Below are 15,322 nucleotides of genomic sequence, written 5' to 3'. Positions count from 1 at the left end.
AGGACACGACCCCGAGTGTGGAACCTCACCACCACCCGACTCCTGCACACGCCTGTAACACAGCTGGAACCACGGCAGACAGGACTCCAGGTGACTGCCCGCCCTGGCTTCTCCGCCAACACGCGGAGCCCCAGCCAGCCGGGCCCCGCCAGCTCTCAGGTTCATGCAGGCGAAGGCAGGGCGCGTCCTCCCTGCCCCGCGGGACCCCTGCCCAGCTGACCCGTCACGCTTCCCCCAGCGCAGTGCACCGCTGCCGGAGTGTGCAACGGGACAGTCAGACAGAGGGTGTAGAAGAGTGAGCAGCTCCACTTTCAGACCGGCCAGGAGGATCACAAAAAAAGGCCAGCCTGGGTTAGCAGACGGCGATTTCTTTCTTTATACTTTTATTTATTTCCCCAAATTTTTTTGCAGCAAGCATGTATTACATTTGTAATCAGGAAAAAAAACAATGCTGTTTTAAAATGAAGATTACTGGGACTTCCCTGGTGGTCCAGTGGTTAAGACTCTGCGCTCCCAGTGCAGGGGGCCCAAGTTCGATCCCTGGTCAGGGAACTAGATCCCACATACATGCCGCAACTAAGAGTTCACATGCCACAACTAAAGAGCCCATGTGCTGCAATTAAGGAGCCCATGTGCCACAACTAAAACCCGGCGCAACCAAATAAATAAATATATATATATATCTATTAAAAAAAGAAACAAAATGTACATACATTTATTTAAAAAAAAAAAAAAATCCCCCAAAAAACCGAAGACTGCTACCGAGGTTTTGGAATATTGTAGTTTTTTGTTCCCAAACAACCCCTTCACAAAAGAACATCTGTTCCAGGCCAGGGATCTCCGTGCCTAAGATGACTTGTTTCTGTGACACCTGAAGGTATTATCAGGGCATCTCCTCAGACAACTCAGGTGGGGCTGGGAGAGGATGCAGCCCTCGTGTTCACGTGCTGGACTCTCCCAGCTGACGTGAAAGTTCCCCCAAGTGAGCGGGATCTGGTCCTCGTCTAACTGAGCCAGGCGAGAGTCGGGCCCCCCCAGGCGCTGCAGGAGCTGAGCGCAGGGCTGCGTCAGGTGGGCTGGGGAGGGAACACGTCGCCCTTACGTGTTCCAGGCCGTTTTGGAACAACCGTGTCTCCGTAAGCCACGTCAGACCTCGAGGAAAGTCTGGAACCTGTCCCCAGTGCAGGCCCAGGAGGCTGGTCTCACCGCACCCTCACCCCGCCCGCGCCACGCCTACAGGGGCAGGTCCTCGGCCGAGAGGGGCCGCAGCAGCCTTCCCCCACTACACAGGCAGCATCGCCACCGGCCTCTCTGAGGACAGAGGCCAACACAGGCCCCAGCCGCAGACCTGGTGGAAAACAAGAGCTCCTTATGGACCTCACCACACAGGGGGAAAGCCCGACCTTAACCGTGCGCTGTTTAGGGCAACGGGGAAGCAAGGCCTCCGTGCTTGGGGAAGTCTACACTCCAGCCTGAGCACCCCGCAGGACAAGCCGGGGGGACTCTGCTGGTGCGAGCCAGCAGGGCAGGGGCGCCCTGAGAGGAGGAAAGCTCTCAATCAGATTCGAGAATGAAGTGTAAAGATAAACAAACAGAACCAAGTCTCAGAAGCCAAAGCTAACGCAAGACGAGTCAGGCCGTGATGTTAAAGAGACGTCCGCCCGGCGAGCACGGGCGTGGGCGTGCGGCGGCGCAGTCACTGGCGAAAGGAAAGCCGCATGCGTCTGCACCCCGAGGCTGACCGGCCACCTTCTCCCCGGGCAGGCAGTGTGTGAGTCCCTCACCAGACCTCTCGCCAGGTAATACTGCACGAAGTGCTTCCAGGTGATTTCCTTCCCAGGATCTCGGAAACAGAAGTAGAGAAATCCCACAGCAACACCTGACCCCGGAACAGCCAGACTGCGGAAATCCTTGTCATCCCAGGGGACCTCTCCCTGTGGAAAAATAGAACACAGACACATGTTACAGTTAAATGAGGGTGGTTCTTACATGAAAATGGCCATTTCCTTTCACAGACGCGGGAGAGGTCGCCCAGACCCTCCCTCCTGACCCCGCTCCCTGCGGCCTCCACGTGCAAGGCCAAACCCACCCACTGCCCGCGGCTGAGACCACAGCAGCGCTGCAGCTCCCTGGGCCACCCAGGAGAAGCAGGCAGCATCCCTGAGGCGATCGCTTCTCTGGGTCTTTAAAAATTCAGATGGAAATCTCCGCGGTTTTAGAAATTAAATCCACTGCTTAGAATCTTTGCAACACAAGCAGAAAAGCTGTCCGAAGCCCGAGCCTGCAGTGACTACTGCCTCAGAAAAGTGACAGCCCATCTGGGTCTGGTCCTCAGACACACACAAACCTTCTGCAACCGCTTCCACCAGGCAAGGTCATACCGCTTTCCTCCTCTCTTCTCTCCATCCGCTCCAGGACCAGCGTCCTTTGGTTCACTAGTTCCTAAGGGAAAACACAAACTCTGACCTCAGAAAACAATCATATCTAACTGTCCAGGGAAGGAGGATTCAGAGAATAGGAAAATGCTTTCCAACATACAATGTTCCCAGAACGGGTGCCTCCTGGAGCGGAAGGGAAGCGGCTGGGGCGGCAAGGGGCAGAGCTGAAACGTGGCGGTGTGCCCTTCCGAAGGGCGGCAGGAGAACTTGCCGTGCCCTCCTGGGATCAGGGCATGGCCCAGGTGGTGGGGGCTGCGGGCCCACGCCAACCCCACACGTTTCCAGAAAAGAAGGAAATTTTAAAACAGTTTCTCACACTCTTTGAAATCATGAGTGACTGTACCCACGTGTGAGTTGTCACCTAGCACCACCAGTTTTTTTTTTTTTGTTTTTTTTTGGAGGGAGGCTGAGCCTCTCGGCTTTCAGGATCTCACCTCCCCAAACCCGGGCCCCTTGGCAGTGAAAGCGCGGAGTCCTAACCACTGCACCACCAGGGAATTCCCCAGGAGGGGTTACTTTTAAATAACTGATGAGACAGGCTGGCACTCATGCCACCAACTCTCAGACACGACCCCCTCCCCTCAGAACACTTGTGGCCCACAGACTAGACGACTGGTCCAGTCCCCAAGCCTCCTCCTGTAGCGTGCACGTGTGAAGCAGGAACAGTTGAAATTACACCAGTCCAGCCCCATAAGTACCCCCGGAGCCCCCCACCCTTCCGTCAGATGCCAACTGTGTACTGGGGGGGATGGGTCTTACTCAGGACATGCCCATCTGTGCTCTAAAGGCCCCATTACCTCCTAGTGCAATCTAAGGGTCAGGAGGCTTGAGCGGTCCTGGAAAGCTGGGCACATCCAAGGAAAAACCCTCCTCTCCCCATGTAACTAAATCAACTACACCTCCAATTAAAATATCCAGAAAGCATTTTAGCGTACACAAAAACGACAAGGGGAAAGAACATAAGACAAAGGCAAATAATTGCTATCGTGGCGTCTGACAGATATTTACCTTTGTTTGGCCTGTGCGATATGTGCTTTTTAATGGGAAATATACATTTGGTCTTCCCGGAAGGAGCCCCCCAAACCCTCATAATTTCTTAAGTGAGAAGAAAGAAGACCTTCTGCTGTCCACAGTAAGCCCCTTTCACTTTCACCACATCAGAGTTCGCGTTAATGAGATGACTTCTGGGAAGCCCCCAAGGATGGGGGCTGGGTCCAGGGGCCTGGAGGGCTGGAACTTGCAGCTCCCCCGCCCCACGACCTCTGTAGCTTGCATCCATCACCAGTGATTTAATCAACACTGCCCGTGCAACAGAACCTCCACAAAACCCGAAAGGGCCGGGTTCAGAGAGCTTCCACGTTGGCGGACAGGAACCCGTCCACACGCTGGACAGGGGTGCACCCCGCACTGCCCCCGGGACCCTTCCCAACCTCGCCCTGTGTATCTCTCCGTCTGGCTGTTCACTTATAACGTCCTTCATAATAAACCAGCCGTCCAGTAAGTAAATCAGTTTCCTGAGTTCCGTGAACCACTCTGGCAAATTAACTGGACCAGAGAAGGGGGTCACGGGAACCTCTGACTTACAACCAGTTGGTCAGAAGCGCAGGTGACAACCTGGATTTGTGATTGGCGTCTGAAGTGGGTGTTGGGGGGCGGATTTCAGGACTGAGCCCTTAACCCGTGGGCGGAATCTGATGCCAACTCCAGGTAGAGTGTCAGAACTGAGCTGAGCTGTTGCAGAATCGTTTGATGGGGAAACCAGAAGTAAAGAGCTGAAAGTGGAGAACACACACAGGAATGTGTTTTTCCATCAGAACTTAGGAAACTAACCCAAAACTCAAACAAAAATCATTTCCCTGGGACTTCCCTGGTGGTCCAGTGGCTAAGTCTCCACGCTCCCAATGCAGGGGTCCCAGGTTCGATCCCTGGTCAGGGAACTAGATCCCACATGCCACAACTAAGCGCTCGCATGCCGCAAGTAAGGAGCCCGAGTGCCACAACTAAAAAAGATCCCGCACACGGCGATGAAGATCCCGCGTGCCGCAACTAAGACTCAGCAGAGCTAAATAAATAAATATTAAAAAAAAAAAATCATTCCCCTGAGTAAAGAAAAGGTGGGCAAAGATGTTATAAAAAATAAATAAATAAATAAATAATAAAAAATAAAATAAAATAAAATCAATTATACTCCAATAAAGATGTTAAAAAAAAAAAAAGAAAGAAAGAAAAGGTGGGCAGACAGAGACTTGAGACAAAAATCACTTTCTCCGCTAGGCAATCCATCCACAGCCAGTCAACAACAGCAGATGCAGGGCCTGAGCACAACATTCATCCAAGTTCCAGGATAAAAGCCCGAGCTGCCCCATGACGTACACGGCACCACTGCAGCAACCCCAACTCAAAGCCATGGAAGCCCGAAGGCCAGAATGACCCCAGGAAGGGCCAAACACATTATAAGATAGAGTGAAGATTTGCATAAACATTAAGGACAAAACACGAGTCTTCAAAGAAGTCTTACGTTTGTAGCGAATCATGTAAGCACTCCTCCCAATGAGCTTTTATGGGCCTCGTTCCACTTCTTGCTCCTGGCTACCCAAGCAGGAGACATTTCCCAGGAGAAACACACCGCTGAATATTCACTTCACCCACCCACATCACCAAACTACGCTATAACTTCACAAACAGATCTGTCGAGGCTTCAGATCCACACAAGCTGTGGAGGTGCTGAGCCCCGAAGACAAAGGGAGGGAGTGAGGCCACGTCCACAGACAAGTGAAGGGAAGGAAATACCAGGACCACCCACGCACGGGCCCCCTGCTGCTCACCTCCCCAGACTAACTCAACATTAATGAACGCTTTAAAAATTCTCCAGTGGGGGGCTTCCCTGGTGGCGCAGTTGTTGAGAATCCGCCTGCCAATGCAGGGGACACGGGTTCGAGCCCTGGTCTGGGAGGATCCCACATGCCACGGAGCAACTGGGCCCGTGAGCCACAATTACTGAGTCTGCGCGTCTGGACCCTGTGCTCCGCAACAAGAGAAGCCGCGATAGTGAGAGGCTCGCGCACCGCGATGAAGAGTGGCCCCCACTCGCCGCAACTAGAGAAAGCCCTTGCACAGAAACGAAGACCCAACGCAGCCATAAATGAATAAATAAATAAAAATTAAAAAAAAAAAAAAGGGCTTCCCTGGTGGCGCAGTGGTTGAGAATCTGCCTGCCAATGCAGGGGACACGGGTTCGAGCCCTGGTCTGGGAAGATCCCACATGCCGCGGAGCGGCTAGGCCCGTGAGCCACAACTACTGAGCCTGCGCGTCTGGAGCCTGTGCCCCGCAACGGGAGGGGCCGCGATAGTGAGAGACCCGCGCACCGCGATGAAGAGCGGTCCCCGCACCGCGATGAAGAGTGGCCCCCACTTGCCGTAACTAGAGAAAGCCCTCGCACGAACCGAAGACCCAACACAGCCAAAAATAAATAAATAAATAAATAAATAAAGTAGCTATAAAAAAAAAAAAAAAAAAAAAAAAAAATTCTCCAGTGGGGACTTCCCTGGCGGTCCAGTGGTTAGGACGCTGCGCTTCCGCTGCAGGGGGCATGGGTTCAATCCCTGGTCGGGGAACTAGGATCCCACATGCTGCATGGGTGGCCAAAAATAGTTAACTTAATTAAAGAATTAAAAAATTCTCAAACGTAAAATTTTGACAGTCTGATTTGTCAGATGTCCCCTTTACCATTTTGTTTGGTTTTTCTTTTTTTTTTGCAGCTGTTGGTTTTCTAAGTCTGTGTTTCTTCTACTCTTCTTAAAGAACTTCTCAAACCCACTGGGACAAAATGATGAGGTGCGCACACCACACTCACAAAAGCAGCCACACTGTCAACCCAGGAGAGGAAGAGTACGGGAGAAGCGGGTTTTCCTCCTGACCTCAGCTTGGCGAGACCAGCGTGCGCCTCCGCGTCCTAAGTGCCCTCCGCTCCGCACTGCAAGCCTCCACACAGGGTCTCCCGAGAAGCGCTGAGCACAGCCCACCGCCCGCCCTCGGGGCTACACGTGCCCCAAACTAACTGCACTCTACATGAGGTCTCTGTTCTGCTTTCCAAACGTGAGGCTCAGCTTGGCCCTCAGATGTGCAGAAACAAAGGTTTGTTCCCATGCATCCCCAAAGATTCACCCAGCAGCAACTTCCTTCTGGAAGAGTTTCTCTTTCACCACCTACACTGATCTATCAAAACTGTAAAGACGTGGCGGCAGGTGACCCAGAAATGGGGAGAGCTAAGCGTGACTGAATACGGAAGCTAGAAAACGAGAGGTCCGGGCCTCCTGAGCCATCATGCACCCTGTCCCCACTCTCCATGATGCAGGACACCAAGGAAGCCACACTCGCCTCGGTTCCTGTGACCTTATGCTGCCAACGATGGTAGGAGAAAGACAGGTACCTTTGGGTGGTTTTGAACACAGCCACTGGGAAACTGACGTCTGTCTCTTCCACAGAGCCAACTGCTGAAAGCGGATTCCCTGGAGGCACTGAAATGGGAAAGAGAATTAGCTTCCTCTGCAATCTGATGGGGCATCTTCTCACAGTGGCAGTAACAGGCTCAAAGGGACCAGGATTTGGGCTGGGGTGTAAACCTGAGGCCTTTATCTGCTTTATCTCATTAAAAATATGATTCAAACAGGAGAAGAAACTGAATGCAAAGCAGAGATACATGAAGAATTTTTAGAGCTACAGCTGTCAAAAAAAAAACAAAACAAAACTAATCACTTCCTGCCTCAGGCAATTTTAGTCACTGAAATGTTTACAGCCTCAAAAACAAACATTATTCTAACATTAAAATCATATGAAATTTAAAAACCAAAGAATATTATGATTTATCTTTGATCAGCCACAGGTTAGTGTTTTTGTCAGGAAAGCAAACGTTTTCCTAGACGTTGTATTTTCCATAGTTCTCAGAGAGGAAAACAACAGTTTTTACCGTAAGCTGCTAACAATACTTAACATCAATTAAGGACAGAACTAGAGACAATTTCGGTTTTTCACTATCACAGGTCAAAAGCCATTACAGCAAAAACGAGCACAATAAAAGCCACCATACTAAAAAACAAGCTCTAAGCACACTCAGTAACCTAGTACTAACTGTATTCAAAAAAACCCCAACCTAACCAAAGATTTGGATTGTTCCCAATATTTTGTTACAATGAAACTGGATCCGCAGGTGACGACACTTGTGTTATTTCAGTCGTGCCATCTTTCACAGTGAGGCAGGCTATTCCCCAAAGCAAACTCATTCCCTAATGATTATTAATTTGCTCATAAGCCAAATTATTCACACATCCCTATCAAAGGCCACAGAGCACTAAAAAGTAAGGTAAGCTATGAGAAAGGTACTAAAATCAGGGAAAACTCCAAACAGGGAAGCTCAGGAAGGAGACATGGCGGTTACCAGTGCTGAGGCTCCTGGAGCCTGTGCACCATGAATGCCACCTCCCCACTGCAGCAGGTCACCGTGCACAAGGGGACCAGAACCTGATGTCGCAAAGGCTGTCACTGTGAGGGGAAGTTTAGGCAAAGGCGCACAGAAGGTGGTGGTCCTGGGCCCTGGTTGGGTGCCAGGCGCTTCGGTCCCCTCCTCTGCTCCCCAGTGCCCACCCTGAGGAAGCAGGTGCTGCCATCCCCCTGCGGGGTGGGAACGCAGAAGTTCAGAGGGGCTGGTGAGCACCTGAGGCAAGGCAACTGGGAGCCGGAGGTGTGTGGCGAGGATTCTGGCGTCCAGTCTCGCTGTCAGGCAGCCTCCAACCCTAGAAGGACAAAGTATGATCTTCAGGTCCCCGAAACTTGAGAAAATATCCAATTCCTTTATTTTAATTTATAATTTAGTCTTTTTCTGATTTGGTTAGGGGACCACATTAGGTCAGATGCAGCTCTCAAAGACAGGGGTCTACCATCCATTCTTGGTGTTTGGATATGCAAAGCCAACACGTGAAGCTGTGCACACCACAGTCTCCCTTTAACAAGCAAAGCACCACTGTCCTTTCTTTGTAAGATCACAAATCAGGTGACCCTGGTCTGTGTCTCAGATGCACACAGGTGCAGCCCCACCAGGCGCTTGTGAATAGGCCGGCAGCTCCAGCTCAATCCTCACTTCCTTCAGAAGTCGATTACCCCACCTAAGATAACGTGGCATTTATCCTCCTCCACCCCTTCTCTTCGTTTCCTACTTCCTTTGTTCTGCTTCCTCTTCTTTCATACCTCATATAACCGCCTAACATGCTACCTACACATTTGTTGTCTTGTGTGGCAGGAACGATGTAGGAAGCTCACTGAATGAAAAAATAACTCATAGAAACTTCCAGAACATAAGCTTCCCCTTGAGGAGTGCTGACTATAGTTAAATGGGCACATCTTTTAACTATAAAGCAGTCTGCTACTTCATCTCCAGCCTTCACATGCCCCCCTCAGACTACAAGTCACCAAGCCCTCAAAGGAGAGCAGCTCACGGGGCAAAGCCCTTGCCTGTCCCGTTCCCTGTGACATGCCCTGGCTAGCAGACTCCACAGATGAACAGGACAGCTCAGTCTGGGAAGGAACACAAAGATCATCCAACTTCCTCCCTTCATAACTAAAACCACTGAGGTCCATGGAATTCATGACACACCTGCGCTGCACCCCATCAATGACTGCCTTCCACCCGGTTAACAACTAGCACAGCCCCCTGCAATACTGAGCTGCCACGTGGCCACAGGTGAAAGGCTCTGCTTTCACTGATATTACCGGAAACAACCTGAAACTGACGTGCACCAGCTCCAAAATGAACAGAGATGAGAGAGAAAAGTTCACTCCTGAAGACAGGAGAGAAAATGAACCCATGGAACCCTTCTCCGTCTTTCAATACTGTCTTAAAACCAAGATAACTTTCTCCGATCAAAATCCGAGGCTCCACATTAGTCCCTCAGAAAAGAATTCAATGTGATCACTGCTCCCTGGGATGTACAAAAACAAACCTTAAAATATGGTGTATTTCAGAGTATCTAACCCAGGGGAAGGCGTACAGTACAGGAGTATCTAAAAGCGCAGATGCTGACCAGCTGTGGCCTTACGTTTCCTCTCCTCTAAAACAGAGTTAGAGCAGCTCCTACCTACAGGACGGGTATAAGACTTAAAGGAGACCGTCCCTGTAAAGCCCTTAACACGGAAGCCCTCAAAAAATGTTAGCTACGATTAGAGTGGCAGAACTGGACTCGACGAATGTTGCTCGAATAAAAACCACATAAGACTTGACAAAACTCTTTCACGTCCGTCATCATAACAGAGAGCAACCCTGCGAGATAGTGCAGAAGTCATATCACCGCAGAGCCCAGGAGGAAACCACCTCGCGGTCGGAGCGAGCGCCCGAGATGACACGGTAGGTTCGCAGCGGAGAGAGGCCTGAACGCAATTCGCTCCACGCGGCTCTTGGGAGACTGGAATAAGGACGCGCGGGCAGTGGGCAGGGCGCTGGGAGGCAGCGGGAACTTTCGAAGAAAAGGGCGGGGGCTCCGAGGACAGACGGAGACCGGTTCGGGCGAGCGTCAGCCTGCTCAGCCGCGGGGATGGGCTGGAGCCCCGGGGCCAGCCGGCCGGGGGTGTGATCGCCGCCGCCACGCCTCCGCCTCTCGGTGCCCGGGTTCCCGCACCCGGTTCCCGCGCCCCGCTCCCCCGCGCTGGCCGGGGGATGTGGTAGCCGCCGCCGCACCCCCGCTTTTCGGTGCCCCGGTTCTCACACCCGGTCCCCGCGCGCGGCCGGCGCAGCTGGATGACGTCACCGCGGCGTCGAGCGCAGCCCCCGCCCCCGCCGCCCGGAACCGCCGGGCAACGCCTCCCCGCTCACCTGCTGGGCGGTTCCGAGGGCCCTCACGCCTGCCCCGGCCGTCCTGCCGCTTCGTGGGCCACCGCCGCATCGCCACAGCACGGCGAGCGGCCCGGCCGCCACCACCAGCCACTGCGACATCCCCCGACCCCGACCTCGCGCCGCTCGGGCGCGCGCACGCCCAGTGCAGCGGTGAATAGGTCATAGGGCGCCACACCCCCAGCCGACCTCCGGGTGCCGGACGCATGCGCGGTGAGGCCAAGGCGACGACGCGGGGACCTCTCCTTAGGTGTCTACTCTACGGCCTGACTCGGATCTCAACCTGCGCGCCGCCCTGGCCCGCGGTGACCGACGCGGGCGAGGTGCTGAGGGGACAGCCAGCGCCTTTAGATTTATTTTAAATCCGGCGTCCCCAAGGACAGGTATTTCCGGGGTCCTCCATGGGAAGCGGCTCACAAGAGCGAACGCCGCCCCGCCAGGCCCAGCCCGCGGGCTCCTGGTGGTCCCGGCGCCGCGCTGGGAACCGGTTCCGGCAGGAAGCATAGCACTGGGGCTGCGTGTGCTGTGCAGCCTACTGCCGCTCACGGAGTTGTTTCTGCATCACGGAAACCCACGCGTGCTGTCCAGGGATGTGGACGCTCTGATCGACGCCGGAGGCCCACGCTGGCCGCCCTGGACAGTGTCGTGGGCCGGCCTGTGCTGACCCTTCCACGTCCCCAGGGACGGCAGCCTGCGCCTCCTCGAAGGCCCACTTTCTCTTCCCCAAGTTCTGCAAGGGGGCATAGAATAACCACAGGCTTTCTCGCACCTGGGACTGCTGTTCTTTTAGTACATTCCGGAGGCAAAGATGCCTGGGAAAAGGCCCCGAAATGCGACGGCCATCCCGAGTGCCAAAAGGGAACGGAAAGCAATTACCCTCGACGTGAAATTAGAAGTGTTAAGACGGTTTGAAGTGGGTGAAAAGCTCAGCCAGGTCGCAAAGGCCTTAGGCCTTGCTGTCTCTACAGTGGCGACAATCCGAGATAACAAAGAAAAAATCAAAGCGAGTTCACAAATAGCTACTCCGTTGAGAGCCTCCCGGTTGACTCGCCACCGAAGTGCAGTCATGGAGACCATGGAGCGGTTGTTGCGTGTGTGGCTTGAAGACCAGAGCCAGCGAAACGTGCCCCTGAGCGTCGCCGTTATTCAGGAGAAGGCTAAGAGTTTGTTTGATGACTTACAGCGTGAACAAGGGGAAAGCTCGCAAACAGCAAAGTTTAGTGCAAGTAAAGGGTGGTTTGTGAGATTCAAGGAACGCCACTGTTTGCCCCACTTCAAGATGAACAGCACGGCTCCTGGCAAGGAGGATGTATATCCAGAAGTCCTGAAAAGCATCATCCAAGAAGGTGAGTACACCCCCCAGCAAGTTTTTAATGTAGATGAGACAGGGCTTTATTGGAAAAGAATGCCTGAAAGAACGTTTATTTCGGTAGAAGAGAAAGCTGAGCCCGGGTTTAAATCATCCAAAGATCGCTTGATGCTGCTTCTTGGCGGCAATGCAGCTGGGGACTTTAAGTTGAAGCCCTTATTGGTGTACCACTCAGAAAACCCCAAGGCTCTGGAGGGGTACTCCAAGCCCAATTTGCCTGTGATTTGGCGCTCAAATAAAAAGGCCTGGGCAACCAGGAGCATCTTTCATGAGTGGTTCACATACTTTTTTTGCCCTGCCATTGAAAAATACTGTGCCCAAAATAATCTCACCAACAAAGCACTGCTCATCTTAGACAACGCACCATGCCACCCAGTAAATTTGAGCGATCTGTCTGATAATGTAAGAGTGGAATATCTTCATGACAATACAGCTGACTCGATCCAGCCCATGGGTCAAGGTGTGGCCTCTACCTTCAAAGCTCATTACCTGAGAAGGACTTTTGAGCACATCCTAGAAGCAACAGATGGGGACGATACAGCTGAGATCAGGGAGTTTTGGAGAAAGTACAGCATCATGGATGCTGTGGACAACATTGCAATAGCTTGGGAGGAGCTCAGGCCAGCAACAATGAACGGCGTGTGGAAGAAGATTTGGCCCGAGTGTGTTCAGTTCCAGAGTGTTTCCCAAACAGACAACATTGCCCAGCTTCAACAGAATATCGTGACCCTTGCCAAGAGTGTGGCGCTCGGAGAGGTGGGAGAAGCTGACGTGGACCAGCTGCTGCTGTCCCACGAGGAGGGTCTCTCAAATGAGGAGCTGGTGCGGCTGGAGCAGGAGCCGGCAGGAGAGGAGGAGGAGGCAGGTGAAGAGGCTGCACCTGCCCTGCGCCAACTAACCACACGGGAGCTGTCAGCAGCCTTCTCGCATTTCGAGGCCGGCTTGCAGGTCCTTACCAGTAACAGCCCTGATGATGCGTGGAACCTGAAAGTTTCGAGAGCAATCAACGACGCAATAAGCTGCTACAGGGACCTGTACAGTGAGAAGGAGCGGCGCTCAAAGCAGCTCTCCTAGGCGACCTCAGGGTGCGTGACCAGATGCAACAGGGTGACCTCCTGGGTGAGGCCCAGCCAAGCCTCTGCTTTCAGGTGTTTAACATCCCTGGAAACCCTGCTTCTGGTATTTTCATTTTGACACTTAAGAGCATCAATTTTGGCATTAAAATTTTACTTAAATATGTGCTTTAAGAAGATTGAATGAAAGAAGATCCAGGAAAAGTTATTTAAAACAAACTACGAGGAGACTAGCCCTGGTAGACATTAAAACACACTATAAAACATCTGTGACTGAATCAGGGAGGTAATTCAGACTTGTAGAATACAACAGAAAGTCCAGAAATAGATACAGGTAGGCTTTTTTTTTTTTTTTAATAGTGCAGGACAGCTGGTTAAAATTTGGCAAAAGATAGTTAATTCATAACTCACAGCATACACAAGAATAAACAAACCGATGAGGGATCTAAATGTAAAAATTGAAACCATACAAGTACTACAAAACACATGGATGAATGTCTTTGACATGGGTGTTGGGGAAGATTTTCTGGGACTCAAAATCCAGAGGAGATTTAAGATTAATCAGTTTAACCATATGAAAAGGTAAAACGAAACTTTTCTATGAGGATAAAACACTACAAACAAGGTCAAAGGCAAATGACACACTGGAAGAAAATTTCTCACAGATAATGGGCTAATATCCCTGATATGTGAAGGACTGTTAAAGATTGAGAATACCAAAAACCCAATAGAAAAGTGGGCAAAAGATAGAATTCATAAATGAGTAAATTGGATCTTGAAACATAAGCTTGACCTCACTCGAGAAATGCAAATGAAAGCTACACAGATACCATTTCTCATCATTCAGATGGGCAGTAATCAAAAAATGTGACTGCACATTCTCTTGGTGTGGCTGTGGCGTTACTGGCACCCTCATTCGCTGCTGGTGAGAGTGCAGGTTTGCACATCCCTTACCGAGGGGCATTGAACACTAATAAAACATACATTTCTTTTGATTTAGCCATCCCACTTTCAGGATTATACCCTAAAAATATACTGACAACAAAAGAAAATATATGTGCACGGATTATTTGTTGCAGCCTTGTTTGTAACTGCAAAAGCTACGGAACAGCCTGAAGAGTCTCAAGTGAAATAGTCAAATATAAAATGGCGCTTCCACACGGTGGAATGTAAGACAGTTGTAAATGATGATAGCTATCATAATAGTAGAATAAGGAAGAACTCAGCTGATGCGGAGTGGTTTCCAGGATATATTATTAATTGAAAAAAAGCAACATGCAAGAGTAGAGTGTGCTACCTTTTGTGGAAGAAAGAAAGGGAAATAAAATACACACGTATCTTGTACGAAAAGAAACACAGGAAGGAGAAATCGGAGACTAAAGAGATTGGTTATGGGGGTTGTGGGGAGATGTAACTTTCGTACCTTTTGGGAAGTTCTGGTTGGGGAACCATGTTAATATATTGCACAAACGAAAGTAAACAAGGGTAGGGAAATAAAACAGTGGAGTATATGAACGGAACCATATTGCGCATGAATTGCATATCCACAACGAAGGGGGAGAAACACCCAAGTAAATTTTAAACACCTTATTTTGACTATATGCCCTCAGACTAGAGACAAAAAAGAATCTAAACAAATATTGAATGCTTGTTAGTAGCCTTGTTTTTCACCAACATAGGTGAGCAATGCCGAAGGTGCTCTGTGTGTACTCTAGGATGGAGCAAATAAGTATATTATGGATAATGGAGCCGGGTTTCTCACTGTCAAGCAAGGGAATTGCAAATATGAAAAAGGGAAAGAATGACTCTTGTGTTGTTTTGAAATTGGAAGTATCAGTGTAAACTCATGGTTTTTAATATGTTTATAGACCAATAAGGAAATGGACATGGGGTACTATTTCCTACCCCAGCCATGAGCGTAACCAACGACCACATCTTGTTTCCTGAGTGCCATGCTCCACCAGAAGGTTCTGGGGCTCCTCAGAAACATGACTGGTTCCAGGGCTGGGACTGGGGAAATTACAGAATAAGCCTGGAACACCTTGCTATAGTGGAAAGGAAGCAAGTGCCTAAAGAATGCCAGGAACGTGTCAAAAGGACACAGGAGACAGGGGGACCAAAGCATCTCCAGGAGTAGGACAGATGACCCACTACAGACACAGCATCACTTCTGTGAAAATCCCACCAAAAGTGCAAAGCCCAAATCCAATCAGAAAAACCCACACTGGAGGAAAGTCTTCAGAATAATTAGCCAGTGCTTTTTTTTTTTTTTTAATTTATTTATTTGGCTGCGTTGGGTCTTTGTCACTGCACGCAGGCTTTTTCTAGTGGCGAGCGGAGGCTCCTCTTCCTTGCCGTGCGCGGGCTTCTCATTGCGGTGGCTTCTCTTGTTGCAGAGCAGGGGCTCTACGCACACAGGCTTCAGTTGTTCTGCTGCCACAGTAGCAGCAGTTGTGGCTCGCAGGCTCAGTACTTGTGGCTCACGGGCTCTAGAGCACAGGCTCAGTAGTTGTGGCGCACGGGCTTCGTTGCTCCGTGGCATGTGGGAGCTTCCCGAACCAGGGC

The 15,322-nt window shown here is 51.0% G+C and overlaps 2 protein-coding genes across 2 annotated transcripts in view; one reads left to right on the top strand and one right to left on the bottom strand.

The window, feature by feature from the left end:
• Positions 1 to 10,452, bottom strand: part of LOC118885608 (AFG3-like protein 1) — a 32,095-nt gene extending 21,643 nt beyond the window's left edge. The window contains 4 exon segments of the mRNA XM_036834413.1: positions 1,785 to 1,934; positions 2,348 to 2,442; positions 6,869 to 6,956; positions 10,298 to 10,452. Coding sequence (XP_036690308.1) covers positions 1,785 to 1,934; positions 2,348 to 2,442; positions 6,869 to 6,956; positions 10,298 to 10,417 — 453 coding nt within the window. The 5' untranslated portion in view covers positions 10,418 to 10,452.
• A 72-nt stretch (positions 10,453 to 10,524) lies between these two features.
• On the top strand, positions 10,525 to 15,131 carry CENPBD1 (CENPB DNA-binding domain containing 1). The gene has a single exon (XM_036834401.1). The coding sequence runs from the start codon at positions 11,124 to 11,126 to the stop codon at positions 12,756 to 12,758; it is 1,635 nt and encodes a 544-aa protein (XP_036690296.1). The 5' UTR covers positions 10,525 to 11,123; the 3' UTR covers positions 12,759 to 15,131.
• Positions 15,132 to 15,322: the final 191 nt, after the last annotated feature.

This window comes from Balaenoptera musculus, chromosome 19 (assembly GCF_009873245.2).
Source record: "Balaenoptera musculus isolate JJ_BM4_2016_0621 chromosome 19, mBalMus1.pri.v3, whole genome shotgun sequence".
NCBI lineage: Eukaryota > Metazoa > Chordata > Mammalia > Artiodactyla > Balaenopteridae > Balaenoptera > Balaenoptera musculus.
Note: the sequence above shows the minus strand (reverse complement) of the source record. Positions and strands in the feature narration are given on the sequence as shown.

What these genes read in the sequence shown, in the direction of transcription:
- CENPBD1 (XM_036834401.1), top strand. Translation starts at nt 11,124, where the DNA reads ATGCCTGGGAAAAGGCCCCGAAATGCGACGGCCATCCCGAGTGCCAAA.